Source organism: Amblyraja radiata, chromosome 11 (assembly GCF_010909765.2).
Source record: "Amblyraja radiata isolate CabotCenter1 chromosome 11, sAmbRad1.1.pri, whole genome shotgun sequence".
Lineage (NCBI taxonomy): Eukaryota > Metazoa > Chordata > Chondrichthyes > Rajiformes > Rajidae > Amblyraja > Amblyraja radiata.
In genome coordinates this window covers 9102245-9128363 of record NC_045966.1, presented here as the reverse complement: position 1 = coordinate 9128363, position 26119 = coordinate 9102245, and the positions used below count along the sequence as shown (strand labels likewise).

At 41.7% G+C, this 26119-nt stretch overlaps 1 protein-coding gene across 10 annotated transcripts in view; it reads right to left on the bottom strand.

The window, feature by feature from the left end:
- rapgef6 (Rap guanine nucleotide exchange factor 6) overlaps positions 1 to 26119 on the bottom strand; it is a 262348-nt gene that overhangs the window by 203198 nt on the left and 33031 nt on the right. For all 10 annotated transcript variants that reach the window (XM_033029271.1, XM_033029274.1, XM_033029281.1 and 7 more), the window contains exons 2-4: positions 5120 to 5190; positions 3338 to 3394; positions 1032 to 1115 (exon numbers count right to left, since the gene is read on the bottom strand). In XM_033029271.1, coding sequence (XP_032885162.1) covers positions 1032 to 1115; positions 3338 to 3394; positions 5120 to 5190 — 212 coding nt within the window. The remainder of the gene's footprint in view (positions 1 to 1031; positions 1116 to 3337; positions 3395 to 5119; positions 5191 to 26119) is intronic.

Genomic DNA, 26119 nt, shown 5'->3' with positions numbered 1-26119 from the left:
GCGGGTGAGGCAGCATCTATGGAGCGAAGGAAATAGAAACATAGAAACATAGAAAATAGGTGTAGGAGGAGGCCATTCGGCCCTTTGAGCCAGCACCGCCATTCATGGTGATCATGGCTGATCGTCCCCTATCAATATCCCTTGACTCCACTAGCCCCTAGAGCTCTATCTAACTCGCTCTTAAATCCTTATAGGCAATGTTTTGGGTGAAACCCTTATTGACATCTGGTAGCATGCTGTTAAGTTAGTGGACCTGTATGTAACCAGAAACCTGGGACAACTGATCAATCGCCAACATTTCTAATCTATCGCACCATTTAAGAAAATGAAATCAAATGTTGAAGAATAAACCATACTATATTGGTAAAATACAATGACACCTGGTTTGCTGATGCCTGCCATTCTTACCTTGTCTGGTCTGCCTACAACTTTGTAAAGATTCTAACTACACTTTGAACTGACCTAGAGACAATTTAGGGATAAGCAATAAATGATGACATCAGTAGCAATGTTTACATCTTATGTACTACTTAATAATAAAACACAATGTCGAGTTGCTCTGTTCATCAGTGATTCAGCCTAATTTGAGTAGTTAGTTATCTTTTGTTTTCTGGCAGATGGTGAACCACTGGCAAGGTGAAAAGGAACAAGGTTTCCCCTGGGTGTTCCAGTTTCCTCTGATTTCCTCCCACATTCTAAAGACGTGAAAGATTGAGGGTTAATTGGCCTCTGTAAATTGCCCCGAATGTGTACGGAGTTGATAAGAAGTAGGATAATATAGAGCTACTACTGTGAATGGATAATCTATGGACGGTGTGGACAAAGTGGGCCAAAGGGCCCGTTTCCATGCTTTATTTCTAAACTCTAAAAGAGAATTAGGATTTGATGCAAAAATGGACCTTCTGTATATGTTGTGAAGGATACCAATGAATATTTCGAAATCGTAGGAATACACATGCTCCTCTCTGTCATTTGAGGTTTGAAATTCTAACTTTTACCATCTGTACAAAGAAAAAAAAAAGATAAATTACCTGCAACATGGCAGAAACATCGATTCTTTGATAAATACACATCCCGAAAGGAGAATATACCAGCAGGTTGCAATGCTGTCAGGACTAATCAAAAAGAGGAAAACATAAAGTAAAATGTACAAAACATAAAAAGGCAAAAAAAGATGCAATCAGACAGAATCATTAAAAGATCCCCAACACTATTGCACCATTACTGTATAGGAATGAAACGGCAACTACCACCCTGTGTGCATTCCACAGTACTTCCAGTATGACATCAACAACCACACTTGTAGTGTACACTACATTTAGAACAAGGTTTTTGGAGTATTTTTCCGTATCTATTTTATTCCTTCATTGGATGCCTCGCAACAACAGTCTGTCTGTCCCCTCTCTGTTTTTATTATTTTAAGTATGTTTTAAAAGTATGTTTTAGTGTTTCTTGGTTTGTTTTATGTGGGGGTGGGGGTGGGAATTGGGGAAAACTTTTATCAATCACTTACCTCGACGGACGTGCGATTTTTCTCCGTATCACATCTCCGTCCCCCCTGCGGCCTAACAACGTGGAGTGGTGCGGCTTTTTCGCGCTTCAAGCCGCAGGAACGCGAACTTTAACATCAAAGGAGCCTGTGATCCTTTGCCGAGGATCGCCTGTGAAAGAGCTCCAACCGCGGGGCCTGTGGACTTTAACACCGTGAAGCCCGCGGTTTCTAGTAAGAAGAGGCCGACTCGGGAGCTCCATGCCACGGAGTGTTTCATTCCGTCCCGAAGCTGGAGTTTCGATCATCCCGACGCGAGGGCTTCAGACATCGGACCATAGGCAGCGGCGGGTGACCCGACCACGAGTGAACAAAGAGGAAGACGATTGAACTTTATTATCATCCCACACAGTGAGGAATGTGGATTCCGCTGTGTTGGATGTTTATGTTAAATTTTATTTTATGTGCCTGTGTGTATTGCTGCTTTTTACTTAGTATGGCTGTATGGTAACTCAAATATCAGTACCTTAATTGGTACGTGTGACAATAAATTCGAACTTGAACTTGGCAACATTTGTTTTTCCTTAACCCTTCCTTGAATTGAGTAATTTGTGCACTATTTAAAATTACAATGAGAGCGAACTACTTTAGTGAACCAAGTATGAGACAAACTGGGAGAGGACAGCGGTTTTCCTTCAGACACATTAGGGAACATGATGGGTTTTTACAGTAGTGTTATAATTTCATTTTCTATTTATGAGATCATTCAAATTTAAATTCTCTAGCAGTCACCCATGCCTTAAAGTCAATACCACCATTTCTATGGTTACCAATATGGTAACTACTATGGTACTGCACTCCCAAGTCAATCTCCAGGAAAGTCTGCAATCTTTCACATTCTTGCAACAAATTGCCTTAAAATGAATATTATGAAGAAATATTTCCATTGCAGAACACTGACATAATTAAAACTAAAGTCCCAACTTTGTTTATTCAACTATTAGGCTATAACTCACATTCTTTACTTTTATCAACTCAATTTACCAGACACTAAGGACTGAAAATACAAATTACGGTGAACAAAAACACTAGCAACGTTAAAAGAATCCCTCGTGTAGTGATACAAAACTTCCCCACTAGCCTTGGATGATAATCCAAGAATAGGTTTAAAAGAAATTGGGACCAAGGGAATGCTGGGCAGTAATAGTAATAATAATAATAATAAATTTTATTTGTGGGCGCCTTTCAAAAGTCTCAAGGACACCTTACAGAAATTAACAAGAGTAAAAAAACATATAATCGGAATAAAATAAATAATAAAGACATCACCAATACACAAATTAAAGACAGAATTCGATCCAAAGACAAAAAATCAAAAAACACAATGTGAACTCATAAGATCATAAGTGATAGGAGCAGAATTAGGTCATTCTGCCCAGCAAGTCTCTACCACATTTCTCTCTCCCTCCTAACCCCATTCTCCTGTCTTCTCCCCATAACCTCTAACACCCAAGCTACTGAGTTGCTTATTTACAGACCACTGTGATTCCACAATGAGGGAAGTGGACTGCTAGATTTATTGCTTCTATACCTTTACATCCATTGCTGTTTCAAGATCAAAATTTCCTTAATCATTCACCAAACCACATGGGGAAGAGTAACTTACATTGAAATATTAGCTTTTATCAGTGAATATTAAATAATTCAGCATTATTTGTACCACAAAAACAAAACTAATGAGTGTTTCTACAAGAACAAGAGGTATCACTACAACATAGAAGTAAATGTTGAGTTTAAAACTGACATGAAACTTATTGAATGAAGTAACGTGTCATTACAAATACTTACTAGAATAAGACTGCATTGGCATCATGTTTTTCATAACGTACTGTCATGCACATCAATCTGAAAGACAGGCATTCACACAGCAAAGGTTTACAAACTATTTTCATGGATTCACTGCAACTAGTTGATAATATTTAGAGATATAGAGCTACACAACATATAAACAGGCCCTTCGGTCCAACTCATCCATGCTGACCAAGTTGCCCCATTGAGTTAGTCTCATTTGTCTGTTCCTAGTCAATATTGCTCCAAACCTTTTCTATCCATCTACGTGTCCAAGGTCTTTTAAATGTTGAAATTGTACCCTCCGCTTCCACTTTCTTTGGACTTTCTTTAATAAAGGCACAACATTAGCTACACTCCAGTCTTCTGGCACCTCACCCATCACTATCAAGGGTACAAATATCTCTGCTAGAGGCCTCACAATTTCTTCCCTAGCTTTGCCACAATGTCATAGGACCTTAAACTTTCTTGCTCTATAACAGAAAATTACATTTTAAACACCATAATTAAAATGATAAATGATTTCAAACTAAGCTAAGTCAATAACAGAGGATGTCCTAAAAGTTACTGATGAATAAAATACAATTTTTGTTTCTGATGGTAGTTCATTTATATATTTCAGAACTAGTAATCATAGGTAAAACCTAGGTATCCAAGACCTAGAAATACCCAACCTGGAAGAAAATAACAAACAGCTGACCAATAAGAATGATCCAATTTACTAAAAGAACCATGTAGGTCACTTCTATTACCTCAGAAGGAACTAGATAGATTCTCAGCATCACATTTGGGATTTTTCAAACTACCCCCAGATATAATTTTTCTGATGCTTGTGAAAACAAATGTTTAAAAAATCCACAGATTGGGACTTTTTAAATATAAACCTTTGGGTTAATATAATCGCTCACAGCAGCACCATTAGATTGTTGAACTTGTAAATCAATTTCCACATCAATATGCCAACCCGAAACGTCAACTATTCAAGTTAATCAAGGATGCTGCCTGACCCACTGAGTTACTCCAGCACTGTGCCTTATTCTAATCATTTTCTGAATCTACTTTGTTAATAGTAAAACTTGAAGGTCATAAAAACAATTTCAACCACATTGATTGGTGTATGAATGCACCATGCCAAAGATAATATAACCGTAACCATGGGGTTCCTGTAACATTAGTGGATCTCTGAGAGCAAGGCAATTATTAAAAGAAGCAAATCAGTTACCCCGACCTTTCTAATTTAATCAGATGTCACTGAATTCTATGGGTACTTGGCTGGTAAGTAGCCTCCCACACACTCAGTGCACGGTGAGAATGCAGGAAAAAACAACAATCCATTGAAAGCTGGATACACGTACGTTAAATAAGTTAGCTGTAAACACTGTAGGAAGGAACTGCAGATGATGTTTAAACCGAAGATAGACACAAAAAGCTGAAGTAACTCAGCAGGCCAGGCAGCATCTCTGGAGAGAAGGAATGGGTGACATTTCGGGTCGAGATTCTCGTGTTATTCTTACCAAATTTCAATGAGACCAGGGTGTCATTTTTCTTATAGGTAGCAGTATTTCCAAAAATTCTATGGCCCTAACTATGCTACCTCCATCATCCTCAATTCTTCCATTTTCTCTGGCATTTCTCTCTATCCTTCTTTACATTCCATCCAATGTCCTTTAACAATCTATCAAACCAAGTATAAAGAGATGTGGTTGGAGTTAACTGAGACATAGAACTAGAACGGCAAAAAGCCAGCACATTTAATATTTTTGTTAAAACGTTAATGTTTACCTGAGCGTGTGTTCTCGCAAATTAGAAAGTACATCCATCCCATGGAGGTGAGAGTAAATGATTTGTAAATCCTGTTTAAAAAAAAACTCAGTTCAAGTACAAATTCCAACATAATCTTCAAAACATTCACTTTCAAGGAACACTGAAGAACAGTCATGCCATGCCATGACATAAGTTTTCAAGCACAAAATAAGAGTCACAAAATACCCACTGTACAATTCTCCTAAATTACTACAATGTTTGGTTACATTTTACCCCATTAAATAAATTTAGTAAAGGTGAAAAAGACATGGCTCTGTAGTTATGCACCTGTAGTGCTTATGAACACACAAAACATAAAGGTAGACAAAAATGCTGGAGAAACTCAGCGGGTGAGGCAGCATCTATGGAGTGAAGGAAATAGGCAACATTTCAGGTAGAGACCCTTCTTCAGACTGATGTGAGGGTGGGGAGGGGGGGGTTGGGGGCGGAAAGAAGAAAGGAAGAGGCGGAGACAGTGGGCTGAGGGAGAGCTGGGAAGGAGAGGAGAAAGCCGGGACTACCTGAAATTGGAGAAGTCAATGTTCATGCCACTGGGTGTAAACTGCCCAAGCGACATATCAGGTGCTGCTCCTCCAATTTACAGTGGGCCTCACTCTGGCCATGGAGGAGGCCCAGGACAGAAAGGTCGGATTCGGAATGAGAGGGGGAGTTGAAGTGCTGAGCCAGGTGGCAAAAATGTAGGAGGACTATTTGTTGTATGTGACGGCTGGTAGGGTGGAAGGTAAGGACAAGGTTTACGGGGTATAGAAGAGACCCTGGAGAGAGCCTCATCTATAGTAGAAGAGGGGAACTCGCGTTCCCTGAAGAATGAGGACATCTCCGATGCCCTGGTGTGGAACGCCTCATCCTGGGTGCAGATGCGGCGTAGACGGAGGAATTGGGAGTAGGGGATGGAGTCCTTACAGGAAGCAGGGTGGGAAGAAGTGTAGTCCAGATAGCCATGGGAGTCAGTGGGTTTATAGTAGATGTCGGTCAGTAGTCTATCCCCTGCGATGGAGATAGTAAGGTCTAGACATGGTAGGGAAATGTTGGAAATGGTCCAGGCGTATTTGAGTGCCGCTGACCACTGACCATCGTCGGGAGACCTGGGTTCGATCCCGACTATGGGTGCTGTCTGTACGGAGTTTGTACGTTCTCCCCGTGACCAAGTGGGTTTTCTCCGAGGTCTTCGGTTTCCTCCCACATGCCAAAGACATACAGGTATATAGGTTAATTGGCTTGGTGTATGTGTAAAGTATCCCTATGGGGTGTGTAGGATAGTGTTAAAGTGCAGGGATCACTGGTCGGTGCGGACTCGCACTAATAACTAAGAACTAATAACAATAATAAAGCTACTTTATTGAAAACAATGGTCGATAAAAGAACATCTCAAAAGTCATACCCCTGGTACATGGTGTTCTAGCAACACCATGGAGAGAATAGACTAGCACAAATCGGCTGCTGGAAGTAAACTGCCAGGCCAACCAAGGTGATATGTTCTTTGATGGTCCAGTAATTTCCCACATGCGTTCTTCATGAAAGTTCAATGCTGATGCAGAAACTAGTAATTCCCTGGATTTACTCTCAGATCCTGCTCCAGGCAAGTTAGCATTTAAAAGGAGATTTTACAACTGTGAGAAAGATTATTTTTTTAATATAATTTCTGTTTACTAAAGTATGGTTTTAATTTTTCTATTTAAATTATTTTTCATTTCACTTTTTAATTTGTGTTTAAAATTGAAATAAATCAAAATTTATCTTAGACAGGTAAATTGTAGGGAAAGTGGCACTAAGCAATTTAGTTAACACGGACGACTTGGTGCATGCTGTACAGCTCTATAATTCTATGACTTTAAATGTTTATTTTAAATGTATAAGTAACAAGTCAATTCAGAAGCTTTGGAAAATGCTGACGTCAGTGACAGATGGCAAATCAAGGAGTGTGCCATTGCTGTTAAGGTATTTCCAGAAGACAGGTGGCAGAAGACTGTTCTAGCCTGCCCATGTATCAAAGTTAAGGCCCTGTCCCACTTTCCCGAGTTACTCACGAACTCTCCCGAGTTTTCCCCTTGATTCGAACTTGGGGAATGTCGGTAGCGAGCTCGTAGGATGTAGATGTTTCGTAGCGGCTCGTAATGCCAGCCGTAGGAACTCGGGGCATCAGGTAAGTCTGAACGTGTTTTCAACGTTGAAAAATGTCCACGAGTTAAAAAAACAGCCCCGAGTACCTACGAATTACTATTACCGTAATTCTCCGAGAGCATCAAGGGAAAAACTCAGGAGAGTTTGTGAATAACTCCGGAAAGTGGGACAGGGCCTTTACATTGTGCAAGGCCTTGATGCACTGTGACCTTTGATGCTCTAGACGTGTAATGATATCTACGATCAAGATTATCCTCCCAGATGCAAAGGAAAAAAAACACGCATAATCCAGTGGCAAGTGCAGGCACATCTTCACAAAATTCTGCCCAATAAATTAGAAAGATGGTCAGCTCCAACTGAGAACCAGCTTAATCTGTCACCAGTTGAACATCCTGTTAAATACTCACTGCAGTCCTGCCAAATTTTGAATGTATTCTTTAAGGTCTTAGTCAGAGTGGTTGCTAGTTCTGACATATCCCACTGAAACTACTTAAATATCTAAATGATATCACTGTTACAGTTTACCACTTTCTACCGCCTCCTAAGTTCTTGAGCATTCAAATTTGTGTCTGCGTCTCCCTCCACTATTTGTGTAAAATACCGTGACTAAGTATTTTCGTGCCTTTAAAGTCTTTGGGATATGAAATGACACAATGAAAATCCAAGTGTTTTCTTCATCCATTTCTAAATGCTCATTGAGAACCTGGAACACACTGTCAGGGGTGGTGGTTGAAGCAGGTACTTTAGTGGCATTTAAAAGACTATTGGATAGGCACACGGATATGTAGGAAATTGAGGGATATCAGTTGCATGTATGTCACGATGCCAATTTGCTCACATGTAAAGCACAACACAAATTAATTAACACGGCTACTCCATGTATTGGTTTGAAATAGCTAAGTACTAACATCATAAATGATAGAGAAATTGAAACAAATATTCAATATTCAATGGAATTTAGAGAACCACAAGAACTATGGTGCACAACAAGATGGATCCAGCTTACATGGGGACTCTAAGTCAGCAACAAGAGTCAAGAGTGTTTAATTATCATATGTACTGGTAACAAAACAATATTATTTACAAGCCTGTAAACACAATAACACATGTATAATCTAATCAAAAATACAATAAATTAATAACCATATTACCCGATAACCATAATAGCGCATAAACCAAAGTCTGCAGTGCAACCCAAGACACAGTCCATAGATGTTCATGGTTAATAGAGATCCTCAATGTTAGCTCCTGATCACCTGCACAAAGTTATAGCTAACAACATTGATTCTACAACCTATGATGCCAATAAATATTTCTGGATAGGAAAACCAAACTAGTGCTAAAGCATTTCATTCAAATCAGTGTAGAGTCTTAAATTTGTATGCAGTGAATAATACGTTTCAACCTGTTATATTATAGGGAGTTTCACTTTCTGCTAAAGTCCAGACCAGAGGTTGTCAAGATGGATGAACCTTGTACATGTTCGATATCTATAAGGCTTCCAGGGATGAGGTGAGAGGCTCAATGCAAGGGAACTGTGATAGGGCCTGAATAAAAGCCAAAATCAGGGGCTATCTGTGGCAACAACCTAGTAATGTACCTTAATGCCCATTACCCCTGTTTTGAACAGGCAAACAAGGAGTGCCCATCAGTCCCATATATCTTGCTGGCTCTGTCCCATGCATCTCGGTGGTGTGCAGTGGTCAGATCTGCTTTCACAAGAGCAAGCTCTCAGAAAGCAGCTGTCAGCTTTAACCATTCACTTCAGCAGTCCAGTGTCCCTCATGAATCTACCATCACTCCAGTCCCCAAGAAAAGTGAAAATGAACTGTCTTGATTACTACCCAGCAGCTCGAACATTGACCATAGTGAAGCGGTTTGAAAGATTGGTAATGGCCCACATTTGCACCAGACTTCCACATAATCTAGAGGGAGAGGGAGGTTGGGGAGCCAGGGACAGAGAGGGAGAGGGGAGCGAGATAAAATTTTGGGATCAATGATTGCATCAGCAGCAATGAGTAGAATGTTCTGAAAACAAAAAAATACCCATCAAGGCACTGTATTGTACCAAAAGCTCAACGCTGCAAGAAATTACCTACATAATGTGTTATTTTTGGAGCTAAAATAAAGATTAAAATCAAATCGGGCAACAATGGAATTTCCTCCTCACATCATTTAACATGCAACTGCAAATAGCTGTTTGTGCTCACAAATGAAAAACATTCCTTTTAGTCCAGCTTAAGTGGTCCCACATTAGCTGTTTTTTTTAAATAAACCACTTCAGCTAAAAGCAACCGCTATGTACACAAAATGTGAAGTACACACACACACTAATTAAATCTAGAGGAGGTGTAACGAAAAGACTAAGTGTTAGGCACAAGCAAACTTCCTGAACCTCACCCACACAGCTGCTGTTTCCTTGCAATGTGATCATGGAGTGTCTCGCCAAGTGTTATCCAATGTGAACAAAGAAGACAACCACCAAACTACAAAGTTAGACACAAAGTGCTGGAGTAACTCAGTGGGTCAGACAGCATCTCTGAACAAATAGGATGGGTTTTGCATCGGCACCCTTCTTCTAGCTCTATTCCCCAACATCATGGAAGTGATTCCCTTTCATAAGAATTCTAAACTCTAGACGACAGGAATAAGCCTGGTTAGGGGCACGGTGGTTGAAGGGAATTAACTTTCTGCATCTTCTGTTGCACCATAGTTAGTAAAGCATTTATTTTTATCAATACATCTGTCCTTGCCACTGTTGACTAGTTCCTCACGCAAGCATGAAGACATGAAGCACAATGTGCCAACCAACTGGCCAAAGATTTGCATGAAATCGCACTATTATTCCACCTTTATCTTGCACTCGTATTTTGGTTTTTGACACTGATAATTACTGTGCAGGCATGAGAATCCCATTCAATAGTCAATGGCCCAAAAGGATCAGTTAACAAGCAATTTTTTTAAAATAATTAGATTTAGAAGATAATGATGCAGTACTTGAATTCTGCCAGAAAAAAAGTAAATACATAAAACAGAACCTGCTGACAATCTCTATAAAGAACAATTGAGCAAAATACAGCTGATAATTCTGATCAGCTATTCACGATCTGCAAAGACAAGTTGTTTAGTTTTTAGATTAGTTTAGGGATACAGCATAGAAACAGGCCTTCGGCCCATCAAATCTTCACCGACCATCCGTCACCCATTCACACTAATTTTATATTATCCCATTTTCTCATCCACTCCCTATACACGAGGGTCAATTTACAAAGGGCTTACATACCTGCACAGCTTGGGATGTGGGAGGAAAACAGAGCACATGGAAGGACCCATGCGATCACAGGGAGAACTCCACACGACAGCACCCAAGTTCAGGAATCGCTTCTTCCCCACTGCCACCAGGCTATTAAACTCGGCTCGGACAAAACTCTGAACATTAATAGCCCATTATCTGTTTATTTGCACCATCAGTTTATTTATTCATATGTATATATATTTATATAATGGTATATGGACACACAGATCTGTTCTGTATTCATGCCTACTATGTTCTGGTGTGCAAGAATTTAATTGTCCTATCTGGAACACATGACAATAAACTCTCTTGAACTTGAACCCGGGTCTCTGGTGTATTGAGGATATCAAGCCGACCAGCTGCACCACTGTGGCCCCCAATCAATTGGTGTTTTATAACCAACGAGACCATGTGCGGACCCTTTGGGCCTGTCCCCAACGCAATATTCCACCACTCATCCATAGCCCCTAGCTGCGCAGGCGCGGCTGACGGGTTCCCGTTGTGACGCCAGAGATCCCCGTTGTGACACGAGTCATGGCAACCCTCCCCCAACCGCGCAGGCGTGGCCAGCAAGTGGGAGCGCGACTGCGACATTTTTTAAGTGTAAAATGGCAATTTGTAAAATATAAGATCAATGTAAACGCATCTCACTCTCCCTATTCCCCTCCATTATCTGCTTCCTCTGCTCACCCCCTCGCTCCCCTACTCTCTCTTCCACCTCCCCTCCTCCATTACCTCGTACACTCCCTCCCCCTCCCTCTTTTTTCCCCTCTCCTCCTCCCCCCCACTCCCTTCTTCACCTCTCCATCCCTCCCCCTTCCCCTCAGTCACTTCCTCCCTCCATAACCCCCCTCCTCTCCCTCTATCCTCCTCCTCCCCCACTTCTGACCTCCCCCCTATCCCACCCCCCACTCTCCCTCACTTCCCCATCTTCACTCCTCTCCCTCTATTACCCACTCCCTACCTCCCACACTCACCCCTCCCTCCCTCTTCACCTCCCCCACTTTCCCCTCCTCTTTCTCAATCCCCCCATTCTCCCTCCTCGCCTCCCCCAAGATCTTGATGTAAACCACTGACGTCCCCACTTTCTCCACCACGTCGGCGATGAAGTTGTATTGAGGTGGGGGCTGTCGGGGGGGAGAGGCCGAGCGGCCTGGAGCCGGGGGAAGGAGAGGCCGAGGCTGCGGCCTAGTCCTTGCCGGGACCCCGCTCCTCTCCCACCCCGCAGGCCCGGAGCAGCAGCGCCTTCACCCCCAGACCCAGCCTCAGTCGTCGGCGTGGCCTCTCCCCGCCGCTGAACCCCGCAACGGCTCCAACCCCAGCCCAGGGCCCGGGGGGCAGAAATTAAGTTAAAATTAATAATGTGAAGAGAGGACCCGTGGAGGCGTTTGTAAAATGGAACAAAACTTACCCGTGGAGCCGTTGGGTCCCCGTTGTGAGGGCAGGCAAGTACAGGCAAAATGGGGAATCTGAAAATCTGAAAAGGCGCCAACTGCGCTGGCGCGGCTGGATGTGGCGCGCACCGGAACCCTCCCCCAACTGCACGGGCGGCAAGTGGGGGCGACATTTTAAGTTCAGTTTAAAATGTTAAATAAATGTCAATAACTTGTAAAATATAACATCAATCTGAACGAAAATTGCTGCTGCACATCCCAGGACAGTGGTGAGTAAAGTGGGCCTAAAATTGGCACACTATCATGTGCTGTTTTTGCGCAGTTTTGGAAACAAATATAGGTACAAATATATAGAGGTACAAATTATATAGGTACAAACAAGATGAAAGTTATGGTAATATATAGATTACATACTTTGAGTACACTGTGGTAACATTAGAAATAAGCTTAATCAGGTGACGATTTCATGGAGGACGAGACAGATGTTCGGCAAGGGAGTTCATATAAGTGCTATCAAATCCTGTTGCTTTTTCTTAGGGTAACCAATTTGTTCGGAAGGATATAGGTTATTAGTATATGTAATGGTGTTGTTTGATCCACACTCCATGCCAGTTGGTGGCGGTAATGCACCAAAAAAGTTGTTTGCCAACCGCCAAAAAACACTACATAGAAGAAGAAGAAAAAACACCTATCCGACAGATCAGAAACACTCTTCAGGAGTCAGGTGTGGATTTGTCAAGGACCACTATCCGCAGAAGACTTCCTGAACAGAAATACAGAGGCTACACTGCAAGATGCAAAACACTGATTAGCCGCAAAAATAGATGGCCCGGTTACAGTTTGCCAAGAAGTACTTAAAAGAGCATCCACAGTTCTTGAAAAAGGTCTCGTGGACAGATGAGATGAAGATGAACTGAAATCAGAGTGACGTCAAGAGCAAAGTATGGAGGAGAGAAGGAACTGCCCAAGATCCAAAGCATACCACCTCATCTGTGAAACACGGTGGTGGGGGTGTTATGGGCATGTATGGCTACTGAAGGTACTGGCTCATTTATCTTCATTGATGATACAACTGCTGATGGTAGTATGAATTTTGAAGTGTATAGACACATCCTATCTGTTCAAGTTCAAACAAATGCCTCAAAACTCATTGGCCAGCAGTTCATTCTACAGCAAGACAATGATCCCAAACACACTGCTAAAGCAACAAAGGAGTTTTTCAAAGCTAAAAAATGGTCAATTCTTGAGTGGCCAAGTCAATCATCCGATTTGAACCCAATTGAGCATGTCTTTTATATGCTGAAGAGAAAACTGAAGGGGACTAGCCCCCAAAACAAGCATAAGCTAAAGATGGCTGCAATACAGGCCTGGCAAAGCATCACCAGAGAAGACATCCAGCAACTGGTGATGTCCATGAATCGCAGACTTCAAGCAGTCATTGCATGCAAAGGATATGCATCAAAATACTAAACATGATTACTTTCATTGACATTGCTGTGTCCCAAACATTATGATGCCCTGAGATGGTGGGACTATGTGTAAACACTGCTGTAATTTGTACATGGTGAAACCAAAATGTATACAAATGGCCTTTATTAAAATCTGACAAAGTGCACTTTAACCACATGTAATTTTTTTCTATTACAAATCTCAAATTGTGGAGTACAGAGGCAAATAAATAAATGATGGGTCTTTGTTCTAAACATTATGGAGACCACTGTAGATCGAAAAATAGAAATGGGTTCACAAATTTTCTTTTGAGGTCAATGTGTCAAGTATAAATCACAGAAACCAGCCTCATCTCCAGCCAAAAGATACAACTGGATCCCCCAGTGCTTTGATCTGGTGTAGTAAATACAGAAGTGGTTAAATATTAGCATCAGTTGATCATTGTCACAAGAAATACACAAAAAGCCAAAATAAGAAAAAACTGCAGATGCTGGAAAAATCAAAGATAAACAAAAATGCTGGAGAAACTCAGCGGGTGAGGCAGCATCTATGGAGAGAAGGAATAGGCGACGTCTTGGGTCTCGATGCGAAACATCGCCTATTCCTCCTCTCCATAGATGCTGCCTCACCCGCTGAGTTTCTCCAGCATTTTTGTCTACCTAAAATTCTGTTATCATGTCAGTTTCCCTTCCTAAATTCTGCCATTCCTTTCTGAAATCAGCATATTTCAAAAGCAATTTCAACCATAATGTATTTGAGAACATATCTCAGGCTTTTAAAGGGCTAAAAATATTCAGTCAACGGGTTAATTTTGCTTTCCCTTGGTTATTTAATTTAAAAAATCGATAAAACAAAGAAATAATAATAGAAAATGTTTAAGAAGTTCAGGTCCAGCAGCATCTCTTAAACATTGCTCTTAACACACAAATGTTTATAATATAAACTGGCCAATTTAATAGTGAAAAACTTTTTTTAACACATTTATACAGTGCTTTTCTCAATCTCATGAAGCCCCAAAATGATTTACAACTCAAAACATGTTTTTTTAATGGAGTCACCTTGTAATGTAGCTATGAGCAGTAAGGCGAGAACGATCGGATAATCCAGTATTAGTGGTGATGTTGATTTAAGGGATAAATATTAACAAGAACACCAACAATAATTCCTCCACAAAATAAATTCATGGTCTTTTAGAGCCAATTAAAGGTGCATAAGGGTTCTTGTGGGCCTATCCCACTTAGGCGATTTTTCAGCGGACTGCCAGCGACTGTCAAGTTGCCGGCAGTCGCCTGAAAAACCGGCAACTGGAACGGTGACTTTCAGAGTGGAACAAACACGGACACGGACACGGACACGGACACGGACGGACACAGACACACAGCTTCCTTCACCAGCCCGTTATGCAGGCGGGGGACAGGGCAAGCAGGTGAAGCGCTGTCTAAAAAATTCACACAGTGCAAAGCCAAGGTGATACAGACACATACCGCGATGAACAGGATTGTTGGCGCTGTAATTAAGACGGCTAAAGCACAGTGTACAGTAAGTCCTTTAAAAGAGGGGAGGAAAGGGGGGGGGGGGGGGAAGAGGGGAGAGTAGGGGGGGGGGGGGGGAGAATGAGTGGAGACAACTTGTAAGAAGCCAGAGATACACGGCTGTGAAGCTTGGCAGACATTTAACATTGCCGGTCGGTTATACTTGGTTCTGAAAACTACTGCTCACCTTTTATTTCCACAATGAGCCAATGAAATTCACCGGTCTGCACCGGCTAAAACCTACGAGAACCTCCGCCCTAGCAAACCATTAGGACCTCCTGGCGACCCACCTACGGCACGAGAATTCTCGCTACTCTCCATGGCTTCATTCTAGTCGCCGCTAATTTTTCAACATGTTGAAAGGCCACAACTAGCTCCCAGAATGCGGGAACACCTCGCGACCATGGAGGCAACTCCCCTGGCAACTACCAGCGAACATATGGCGACCATGTGGTGACTGCATAGTCTCCTGCTGTCGCCTAAAAAGTCGCCTAAGTGGGACAGGCCCATGAATATAACGCCTTATCCAAAAAAGCAATAGCTCAGAGTATATACAACATAGATTCAATATAGTGCCCTCAGTAATTAATCATTTGCGAAATTAACCAGGTTAACTCAAATCTAAACATAACCAAATCAAAACTGCATAATATATATACTTTAAACACAGGAGAAAATATGCAGGAAAACACTTGCAGATATTGGAAATCTGAAAGGAATAAATCCTTAGAGCACTCGTCTGATGTTTATTTTATCTACTCCACCCATTGTTTTGCCTCCAACAGTACAAGCAGTTGAAGGGGTAGATCTCAGGCCCTCAAGCCTGCTCCGCCATTTAGTTATGATCATGGCTGATCTTGCCTCTACTCCACCGTCTCGCCCACATTCCCCATTTTCCTCAGTCCCTTTGCGCTAAAAATACAAGAACTTGTTTTTTTGCGAAAGGAATGGCAAGGCTAACATTGATCATCAGTTCAGACAGCCAATCACACAGATGGAAGCAGAGCAGGGTGTCAGGGGTTATGGGGGAAAGGCAGGAGAATGGGGTTGAGAGGGAAAGATAGATCAGCCATGGTTGAATGACAAGAGTAGACTTGATGGGCCAAATGGCCTTTCACTGCCATTTCCGCTCTGATCACTTAAGACCTTATGAACTTTTAAATGGAACTAGGATTGTGGAATTGGAAGAAACCAATGTACGTTTAACAAGTCAAAGGATGAAAAGGGTTATTCTAGCCATCTAAGTAAACATGCATGGCAGAGGCTACATAAAGCAATTAATTCTGTGACAATCAATAATAAACATCTGGATTTAGAATGTCATTTGGATATGTAGAAAATCCACACAGCACGCCATGCAATTGATCAACTATTTAAATAATCAAACACAACTTATCTCATAACCATATAACCATATAACAATTACAGCACGGAAACAGGCCATCTCGGCCCTACAAGTCCGTGCCGAACAATTATTTTCCCTTAGTCCCACCTGCCTGCACTCATACCATAACCCTCCATTCCCTTCTCATCCATATGCCTATCCAATTTATTTTTAAATGATACCAACGAACCTGCCTCCACCACTTCCACTGGAAGCTCATTCCACACCGCTACCACTCTCTGAGTAAAGAAGTTCCCCCTCATGTCACCCCTAAACTTCTGTCCCTTAATTCTGAAGTCATGTCCTCTTGTTTGAATCTTCCCTATTCTCAAAGGGAAAAGCTTGTCCACATCAACTCTGTCTATCCCTCTCATCATTTTAAAGACCTCTATCAAGTCCCCCCTTAACCTTCTGCGCTCCCGAGAATAAAGACCTAACTTATTCAACCTTTCTCTGTAACTTAGTTGTTGAAACCCAGGCAACATTCTAGTAAATCTCCTCTGTACTCTCTCTATTTTGTTGACATCCTTCCTATAATTGGGTGACCAAAATTGTACACCATACTCCAGATTTGGTCTCACCAATGCCTTGTACAATTTTAACATTACATCCCAGCTTCTATACTCAATGTTCTGATTTATAAAGGCTAGCATACCAAAAGCTTTCTTTACCACCCTATCTATATGAGATTCCACCTTCAAGGAACTATGCACGGTTATTCCCAGATCCCTCTGTTCAACTGCATTCTTCAATTCCCTACCATTTATCAAGTACGTCCTATTTTGATTTGTCCTGCCAAGGTGTAGCACCTCACATTTATCAGCATTAAACTCCATCTGCCATCTTTCAGCCCATTCTTCCAAATGGCCTAAATCACTCTGTAGACTTTGGAAATCCTCTTCATTATCCACAACACCCCCTATCTTGGTATCATCTGCATACTTACTAACCCAATTTACCACACCTTCATCCAGATCATTGATGTACATGACAAACAACAAAGGACCCAACACAGATCCCTGAGGCACCCCACTAGTCACCTGCCTCCAACCCGGCAAACAGCCATCCACCATTACCCTCTGGCGTCTCCCATTCAGCCACTGTTGAATCCATCTTGCTACTCCTGCATTTATACCCAACAGTTGAACCTTCTTAACCAACCTTCCATGAGTAATCTTGTCAAAGGCCTTACTAAAGTCCATATAGACAACATCCACTGCTTTACCCTCATCAATTTCCCTAGTAACCTCTTCAAAAAATTCAAGAAGATTAATCAAACATGACCTTCCAGGCACAAATCCATGTTGACTGTTCCTAATCAGACCCTGTTTATCCAGATGCTTATATATATTATCTCTAAGTATCTTTTCCATTAATTTGCCCACCACTGAAATCAAACTAACAGGTCTATAATTGCTAGGTTTACTCTTAGAACCCTTTTTAAACAATGGAACAACATGCGCAGTACGCCAATCCTCGGAGACTTTTCCCGTTTCTAATGACATTTGATTACAAGATACAATGCAATTCAAACACATTGAATTTACAGCCACGTAACACTTAGCATGTAAAAAATTGAAAGAATTATGAGAATTTGTTGAGACAAATAATGTGGGCGGTACAGTGGCACAGCGGTAGAGTTGCTGCCTTACAACACCAGAGATCCGGTTCAATCATGACTACGAGTGATGTTTGTACAGAGTTTGTACATTCTCCCCGTGACTGCGTGGGTTTTCTCTGGGTGCTCCGGTTTCCTCCCACATTCCAAAGGCGTGTAAGCTTGTAGGTTATTGTTTTTTGTAAAATTGTCCCTAGTGTGCAGGACAGGATTAGAGTATGGGTGATTGCTGGTCAGCGTGAATACAATCAGCCAAAGTCCCGTTTCCGTGCTGTATCTCTAAACTAAACTACCAATAAAGAGACATTTGAGGATAGGTGCCACAGAATAGGAACAGGATAACACAACGGAAAACAATGTGAACTTTGAAAGTCTTTATTGGAAAGTGAAGGTAATCAACATGGAATTCAATTTCACATAAATAGGATTCCCCTTTACAACCACTTTAAAATAATATTTTGTTTATTTGTTTCATCTGTTCTGTCATTTAATCTCGCCTGCTATCCACTTCAATTTAAGCAACAGAGAAGCTACGATGCCCAAGACAATTTTAGCATAGCTGGGTAAAAATACGAGAATTATTTCTGCCATGCAGAGTCAGAGTTACACTATGAAGAGGCAGAGTTACACTATGAAGCCACAAGAGAGACAAGTGCTGGAATCTTGAACAAAAACAGTGCCGGAGTGATTCAGCAGCATCTGTGGAGAGTATGAACAGACATTTCAGATCGATTAAGTAGTGGGAAGAGAGGTGGAAAAGTGAGGCAAAGTGATAGGTGAGTACAGGAGGACCAGAAACGATTGTCAGATGGGTGGAGTGAATAAAAAAGGCTTGAGGTGAAAAGACAAAAGGGTGTCAGGTATGGAAAGTAGAGGAGCAAAATGTAAAGCCAGAGGGAGTTTAACTCATTTTTCTTCTACCCAATCAGTCACCCCTTTTTTTACAAATTATTTCCTTGCCCCTGCAACCCGGTCCCAACCCCGCTTAGAGGTTTATAAATAAACCCCGCTTAGAGGTTCATAAATATGGAAAATGCAAAATGCATTAAAAGCATATGCCACTTTTCATAATCACAGCATGCCCCAGGGAACTACAAAAAACAATTTGTTCAGTCATGATCCACAGACAACAATGAAACAACTGGAAAGATGGATCCCCAAGCCATCTGTCGTCACAATCCAGAGGTGAACCAAAATGTTACAAAAAAGTGGAACAGATTCGGAAAGTTTTTTTTTAACTTTCATGAAAGATGCAAATTTAGTAGGAGTAACACAAACTTCCGCTCAGTAGCTACCCGCCAACCACCACCGGTTGCGCCTGTACCGAAGGACACTGGGCAGGTGAAGTATTTCAGCGCACCATGGAACAACTATATGCTGGTTATCCATGCTCGCTTATTGTTGATGACATTCTCTTTGCTGGATAAAATATCCAAGCACACGATGCAAACTTAAGGAAATCAACCTCAAGTTTAACCCCCTAAACTGCAAATTCCGGGTGAGTGAGGTGAATCTACGTGGGTCATGTATTCACCAATGACGTTCTCCAACCCGATCCATCAAAGACTATTGCAATCAACGAGTTGCCAGCACCCACAGATGTGATCAGCCTGCAGAGATTCCTTAGAATGGTAAACTAATTGGGGAAATTTATTCCGAATTTCAGCTATCAGCCCCACTGCGCCATCTAACTCACAAAGATACTGTATGGGCCTGGCATGAGAATCAGCAGAGGGCGTTTGAGACTCTTAAACAACAGATGTCTTGTGCCCCCACCCTCACTTACTTTGAGGTTCTGCCTGTTACACTAACTTGCGATGCCTCCCAGTATGGTTTAGGAGCAGCCTGCCTCCAAAACAACGGTTGCCTAGACCTGTTGCCTATGCTTCTCGCACTACGACTGACACAGAACAACGCTACGCTCAGATTGAAAAGGAGCTGCTAGCGGTCGTTTTCACCTGCAAGAAATTCAATGAAACAGACCATCAACTACTGATCAGCATTCTGAACAAACTGATACACGCTGCTCCAGCACGTCTCCAACTTATGATGTTACAACTACAGAAGTATGATATTACTCTGATTTACAAACATGGCAAAGACATGAATTTGGCTGACACTCTGTCGCGAGCTCCACGTAATACCTGCGAGAAACCATCAATGGATGATGACAGCTTCGTTGGTCTCCAATGTTCCTTCTTCCTGTTTGGAAGACCTAGCAGCCCAGACTGCTGCTGATGATGATACCTTATGATTACTCTCCTCTGCCATACAGCACGGGTGGCTGGACAAGCAAAGCAGACTACCACTCCCAATTCGGCCCTTCTTCTCCGTTCATGACGAACTGGTACTACAAGATGGTATTATCGTTAAGGGCCACAAAGCTGTAATTCCTACCTCCCTGCACAATAAATATTTGATGCCGTCCATGGGGGACACCCAGGCGCAGAGGCGACTAATTTTGGCCAGGAATGACGGAATTTGTGCGTGAGAAGGTAGTCCTGTGCGGTGTGCAACAGTTTGGCACCACACCAACCAAAACAGCCACTTCTCTCACACCCGGTTCCTGACCTCTCATGGTCCACTGTGGCAACTGACATTTTTGTTTGCATGGCAAACAGTATCTGGTCTTAGTCGACTCGTACTCCGGATGGTTTGAAATTCATCTTCTCCATAGCCCCACCTCCGCAGCGGTAGTCCAGAAGCTGGCACACCTCTTCTCTGTCCACGGGGCTCCCTATCAACCAATTTCCGACAACGGCAGTCAATTTACCAGCCAGTACTTCAAAGACTTTGCTAAACGCTGGGACTTTCGTCATATCACCAGTAGCCCCGAATACCCACAGTCAAACGGGCTGGCTGAACGAGCTGTCAGGAGTACCAAATAAGTGATGGAACGATCCCAGAGCAGGATCCGACACTTTCCTAGACTTGCTTTACCTGTGCAACATCCCCCGTGACCCTGTACTGGCTTTACCCGCCCAGCGTCTGATGTCTAGACAGACCTGTGCCACACTTACCTGTGGTAAAACAGACATTAAAACCACAAGTTCGCACACTATCTGAAATCCAGTCCAAACTACAACAAAAGCGCGACATTCAAAAAAGATGTTATGACGAAGCGAGCAGACCACTTCCACCACTAGCCAAGGGACAAGTAGTCCGTCTGCAAACAGAAAAGGGTCACGACCGCCTCGGTGTAATATCTGGAACTGCTCCCGAACCACGTTCATATCTGGTCAATTCCGACGGCGACACCTACAGATGTAATAGACAGCATATCCTGCCTGTGGGTGAACCAGCACCACCTCCGTATCATCCTGACCACACAAGCATACTTGCATCCCCATCCAACGGCCGCAGCCCGATCATACCACCGTTGCCTGCCACTCCTGATCCAATCGCCTCACATACGACCACGCCTCCTCGATCCCTGCCAAGGTCTCCAGTTTCGTCGCCGGCGATGCTGCTTCATTCTCCTGCTCCACCACCAATGTCATCTCCGGTGAAGGGCTCTTGAAGATAGAGGAGTCAGGGGATATGGGGAGAAGGCAGGAACGGGGTACTGATTGGGGATGATCAGCCATGATCACATTGAATGGCGGCGCTGGCTCGAAGGACCAAATGGCCTACTCCTGCACCTGTTGTCTATTGTCTAATTACATTTGAACTGATTTTGGTGTTATTCCCTTCAGCTTACTTATACTTACCACATGTAATCAGTGCCACATATATTCTGCATGTTGTGGTGTATTCTTAACATTTGATTATATCTATTTTATTATGAGTTAATTCCTTAAGAGGAAGGATGTAGATTAACTATATTAACCTACCTTTACTATATCTATCACCACACATATTATGCATGCTGCACTTTCCATACATAGTCCAGTCCGGATCATCATCCCTACCCCGGATTATTGATAACGGTACTTCACCATCTCACGGTCAGACTTGATGCCGACTACGGAGACGATAGCATGTAATGTTTCCTCCGCTTGTGTTACAATAAAGGACGATGAGTTGTTACTCCTGTGTATGGGTCTCATTACACAACAGTAACTCAGCGGGACAGGCAGCATCTCTGGAGCGAAGGAATGGGCGACATTTGGGTCATGAACCGAAACATCACTCTTTCCTTCTCTCCAGAGATGCTGCCTGTCCTGCTGAGTTACTACAGCATTATGTGTCTACCTTCATCTGCAGTTGTTTCCTAACCATTATATGCAGTCTGAAGAAGGGTCCTGGCTCGAAATGTCACCTATCTATGTTCTCCGGAGATGCCGCCTGATCCGCTCAGCTATTCCAGCACTGTGTCCTTTTGTGTAAACCAGTTCCTTGTTTCTACATATTCAATGTTACCTTATGCAAAGAAAAAACATGCCACGAGTTACCTTTGTCAGGTCATTCGCTGGGACATTGCAAGCACAGAGGATTGTGACCATGACTGAAAAACTGATTAACTTAATCTACCAATGAGCAGACACTGATTTAAGCCACAACTGAGTACTGCATTCCAGTTTGATTGGTAAAATCACCACTGGCGCTCAGTTCAAATACTCATCCACTACTATCAAGCACCAAGTTGAAAATTGCACCTCTCCCCTCCTTCATTGGGGTCTTTTTTTCTCCTTTCTAATCCTTTATATCAATTAACAATCATATGCCTCCAGGTAGCTGATCTCTATAGGGAAAATAGGTCTAGAACAGGGGTTCCCAACCTTTTTCATCCCATTTACACCAGGCAAGTTATTTTACTTATTTATGAACAACTAATGATAAACAGATACCGGTATACCAGAACCAAGCACAGTCAATCAATGAGAAAAAATGTGTACAAATCTAGAATCAACAAATTTACCCCCTGGAAAAGCAAAATTTACCCTATGGAGGTAAATTTACCCCAGGTTGGGAACCCTTTGTCTAGAAAGTGTAAATGGAAAGAATTTATCTTATTGTGCACCTCAATTAAAATTCCTCTGTTTAATTTATTTGAAAAAAAAAACATTAGCCTGGGCTGACTCTCCTCATAATTATAATTCTTGAAAATACTCTTTGATCGCCTCCAAAACCGTTTCAATATGATTTTATCCTTCCTATTGTGTGGTAATACGGTACACTATTCAAGCAATTTTGTAAGGAACCATTTTACAGCACCATCATGATCTCGCCACTATTGCTCAAGAAAAAGTAACCAAGAGTCAACTACTAGAACCACAACAGTTCATCTTATGAAGTTACACCAATAGTGTTCTCCAGGATTCAGATGTAACAAAAACCAAAAAAATGACAATGTATTTTCAAATCAGGGTATTGTGTGACTTGGAGAAGAATATGGCGGTGCTACTATGTGCCTGCTGACCAGATTGAGATTATTCAATCGTGACTCCATTGGTCTAAACCAGCTATTTGGCATTTCTGGATGAACATAGTTGCGAATGAATTGGCATTCATATCCTTAGCCTTTTCCCATCACGTTGAGGATGGTGTCATTTTCTGAGCCTCCTCTTTCCATTAACTGTTTAATTGTCCACCACCATTCACAACATAGTGTTTGATCGATTCTGTTGGACGCGAGATCTCTTAACGCAGCCCACATCAGACCAACCGGCCTAGTTACTGGGCTGTCCCTTGTTGCTTTTTAGAGTTACAGCATGGAAACAGGGCCTTTGTCCCATTGAGTCCATACTGGCCATTTATCACCCATTCACACTACTTCTATGTTATCTCACTTTCCCTGCACAATAGGGGCAATTTACAGAGACCAATTAGCCTATAAACCCACACGCCTTTGATATAGAAGAAAACCGGAGCACCTGGAGACAAGTCATGTGGTCATAAAAGGAACATGTAAATTCCACATAGGCAACACTCGAGGTCAGGATCGATCCTGGGTGCAAAGCAATGACTCTACCGCTGTGCCACTGTGCCTCACACAAAGACGTTACCACATCAATAAAATCCCATTCTTCCAATATCATCCCTGCAGCCAAACTGCATTATAAATCTTCAGACCTTGTGCAATTTCCTCCCTTACATTTTTTAAGAGCCTGGGATATTTTTATCCAATCCCAACAGCTTATCTAATTTTCCAGATGCAAGCCCTTTTAATATATCCTCACAATTCCCGTTCTAATTTCAACCTCATGTCTCCAATATTCTTCCAAGTATTCTGCTGTTCAGTTCTTGATATTTATCACAGATTTCCACATTTAGCTTTATTTTGCCTTGGGTGTTCCTCGATATGGAGAGGAAGGGGTCTAGAATTTGCAGCTTCCCTCTTCTAATAATAGATATTTGCTTAGTGTGATTCCTCATTACATGAACGCCTCCCACTGTTCTGACATGGGTTTACTAGCAAGAAGCTGTTTTTACAACGTATACCAAATCATCTCAAACTAGCAAAATTGACCGTGTCCTAAATTAGAAATTTTACTCTTGGTTTATCCTTGTCCTTTTTCATAACTCTAGCAACTATAACTGAATGTGATCACTGGTCCCAATATGCTCTCCCCCTACCCTGGTCCATTCCTCAAAACAACGTTTAATCCTGCCCAGTCTCCTGGTAGAATAGATATGTGTCTTTTTACAATACTGCACACAATAATGACACAAAGGGGGTCAAATTTCAAATTCCTTCAAAAAAGTTGACAAGCACTTTATTGGGTTCATGAACTATCAACAAAAAATAAGAAAAAATAGCATATTGATGGCAAGTTTCCGAAAATGGCATCAGAATACACAAATACATTGTGTGTAACGGTTGTCACGTGATGTCCACCAGTGACCTGGTTGGCACAGTAAGTGCACGTATTTCTTATTCTTTTCTACGTTTATGAATACCACATCATGATACTTATTAAAACTCTGATCTTGTAGGTATGTTGCAAAGCCTACCTGAAGCGTCGTTGAAAATCTGCCGCTGCGGGTGTGCGCGATTTTGGCGCCGTTTAGAGGGGGGCGGGTTTAAAACGCGATTTTCTCTAGGCTGTTCAAATCGAAGATGTTCAGCCTAGTTAATTATTAACGAAAAATCGCTGGAAGACCCCGTCGCAAAAGCTATTATTAGTTTTAAAGGCCTCGTATAATAGTTATAGTAGTTTAAAAATCAATCTCTAAACCCGCGACCACCAGCAACCGCAGGGTCTCATAAAGCAGACAGCTGAAGGTAGGCTGCATATTTTTACATTAAAAAGGGCTTCTAAAGATCCCTTTATACAAAGTTTAATATTGCGAGTAGCTCATTTTGGGCCCATTATATCCCGCAGTATTTTTCTGGGCATTTGAGGCACAAATCTACCGCAATGTGAACGTTCTAAACCAGCGCGTTCACAGGAACCCACTGGAAAGCTGATTTAAATGGGCATTTATTTACAGCAATTGAACACTAAATTCCATCCATTTGGCCTATAAATTAATGTAAATGAGATTTAAAAATCATGTTTTATTGTGAATTATTTGTGAATATTATTTGGACATTTAGGCTATTTAAAAATGTTAATCATTTATTCAGAAATGGATAGATGTTTAGATCTAGTAATTGAAGTCTGAAATTAGCTACAATTAGGTAACTAACTAATTATATGCTTTAATTTCAGGTCATCCAAGTAAGATTATTTTATATTTGTTTCAGAATGCTTCAATCTATGATAACTGAAAATTTCATTCAGTTCTCTTAATTTTTAAGAAAGTTATGGGCTTTTGACTGTTCACGATCACAGCTTTTTTGTTATGTCCATAGAAAATCAATAGGGAACAAGATGCTCATTTCCGAGTATGAAAATGGCCATAACTTTTTAAATACTTGAGATATGAAAGTGAATTAGGTGTCAAATTAAACTTATTTTTATGCTTTATCTGATGGGATAAATTACAGACTTGATTTTTAAAATCTCAAAATTTTGTAACATTGCTAGATCTTGTTAGTGTGTATATGTATTTGTATATGTGGTTGGCTTTACATCTTCGCGAAAACACTACTCGGTAACGATTACATTTTTACATATTCCGGTTGACATTTTTCCTGTCAAGGCCAGGATCACCTTATCTGAACATTTCATGCTTTATTTCTCGACTTATTCTCCACTCATTACTGATTAAGTCAAAAGATTTGGAAATTAAAACCACCAGCTTCAAATTATGACGTCACAATGGCTCAGCTAGGT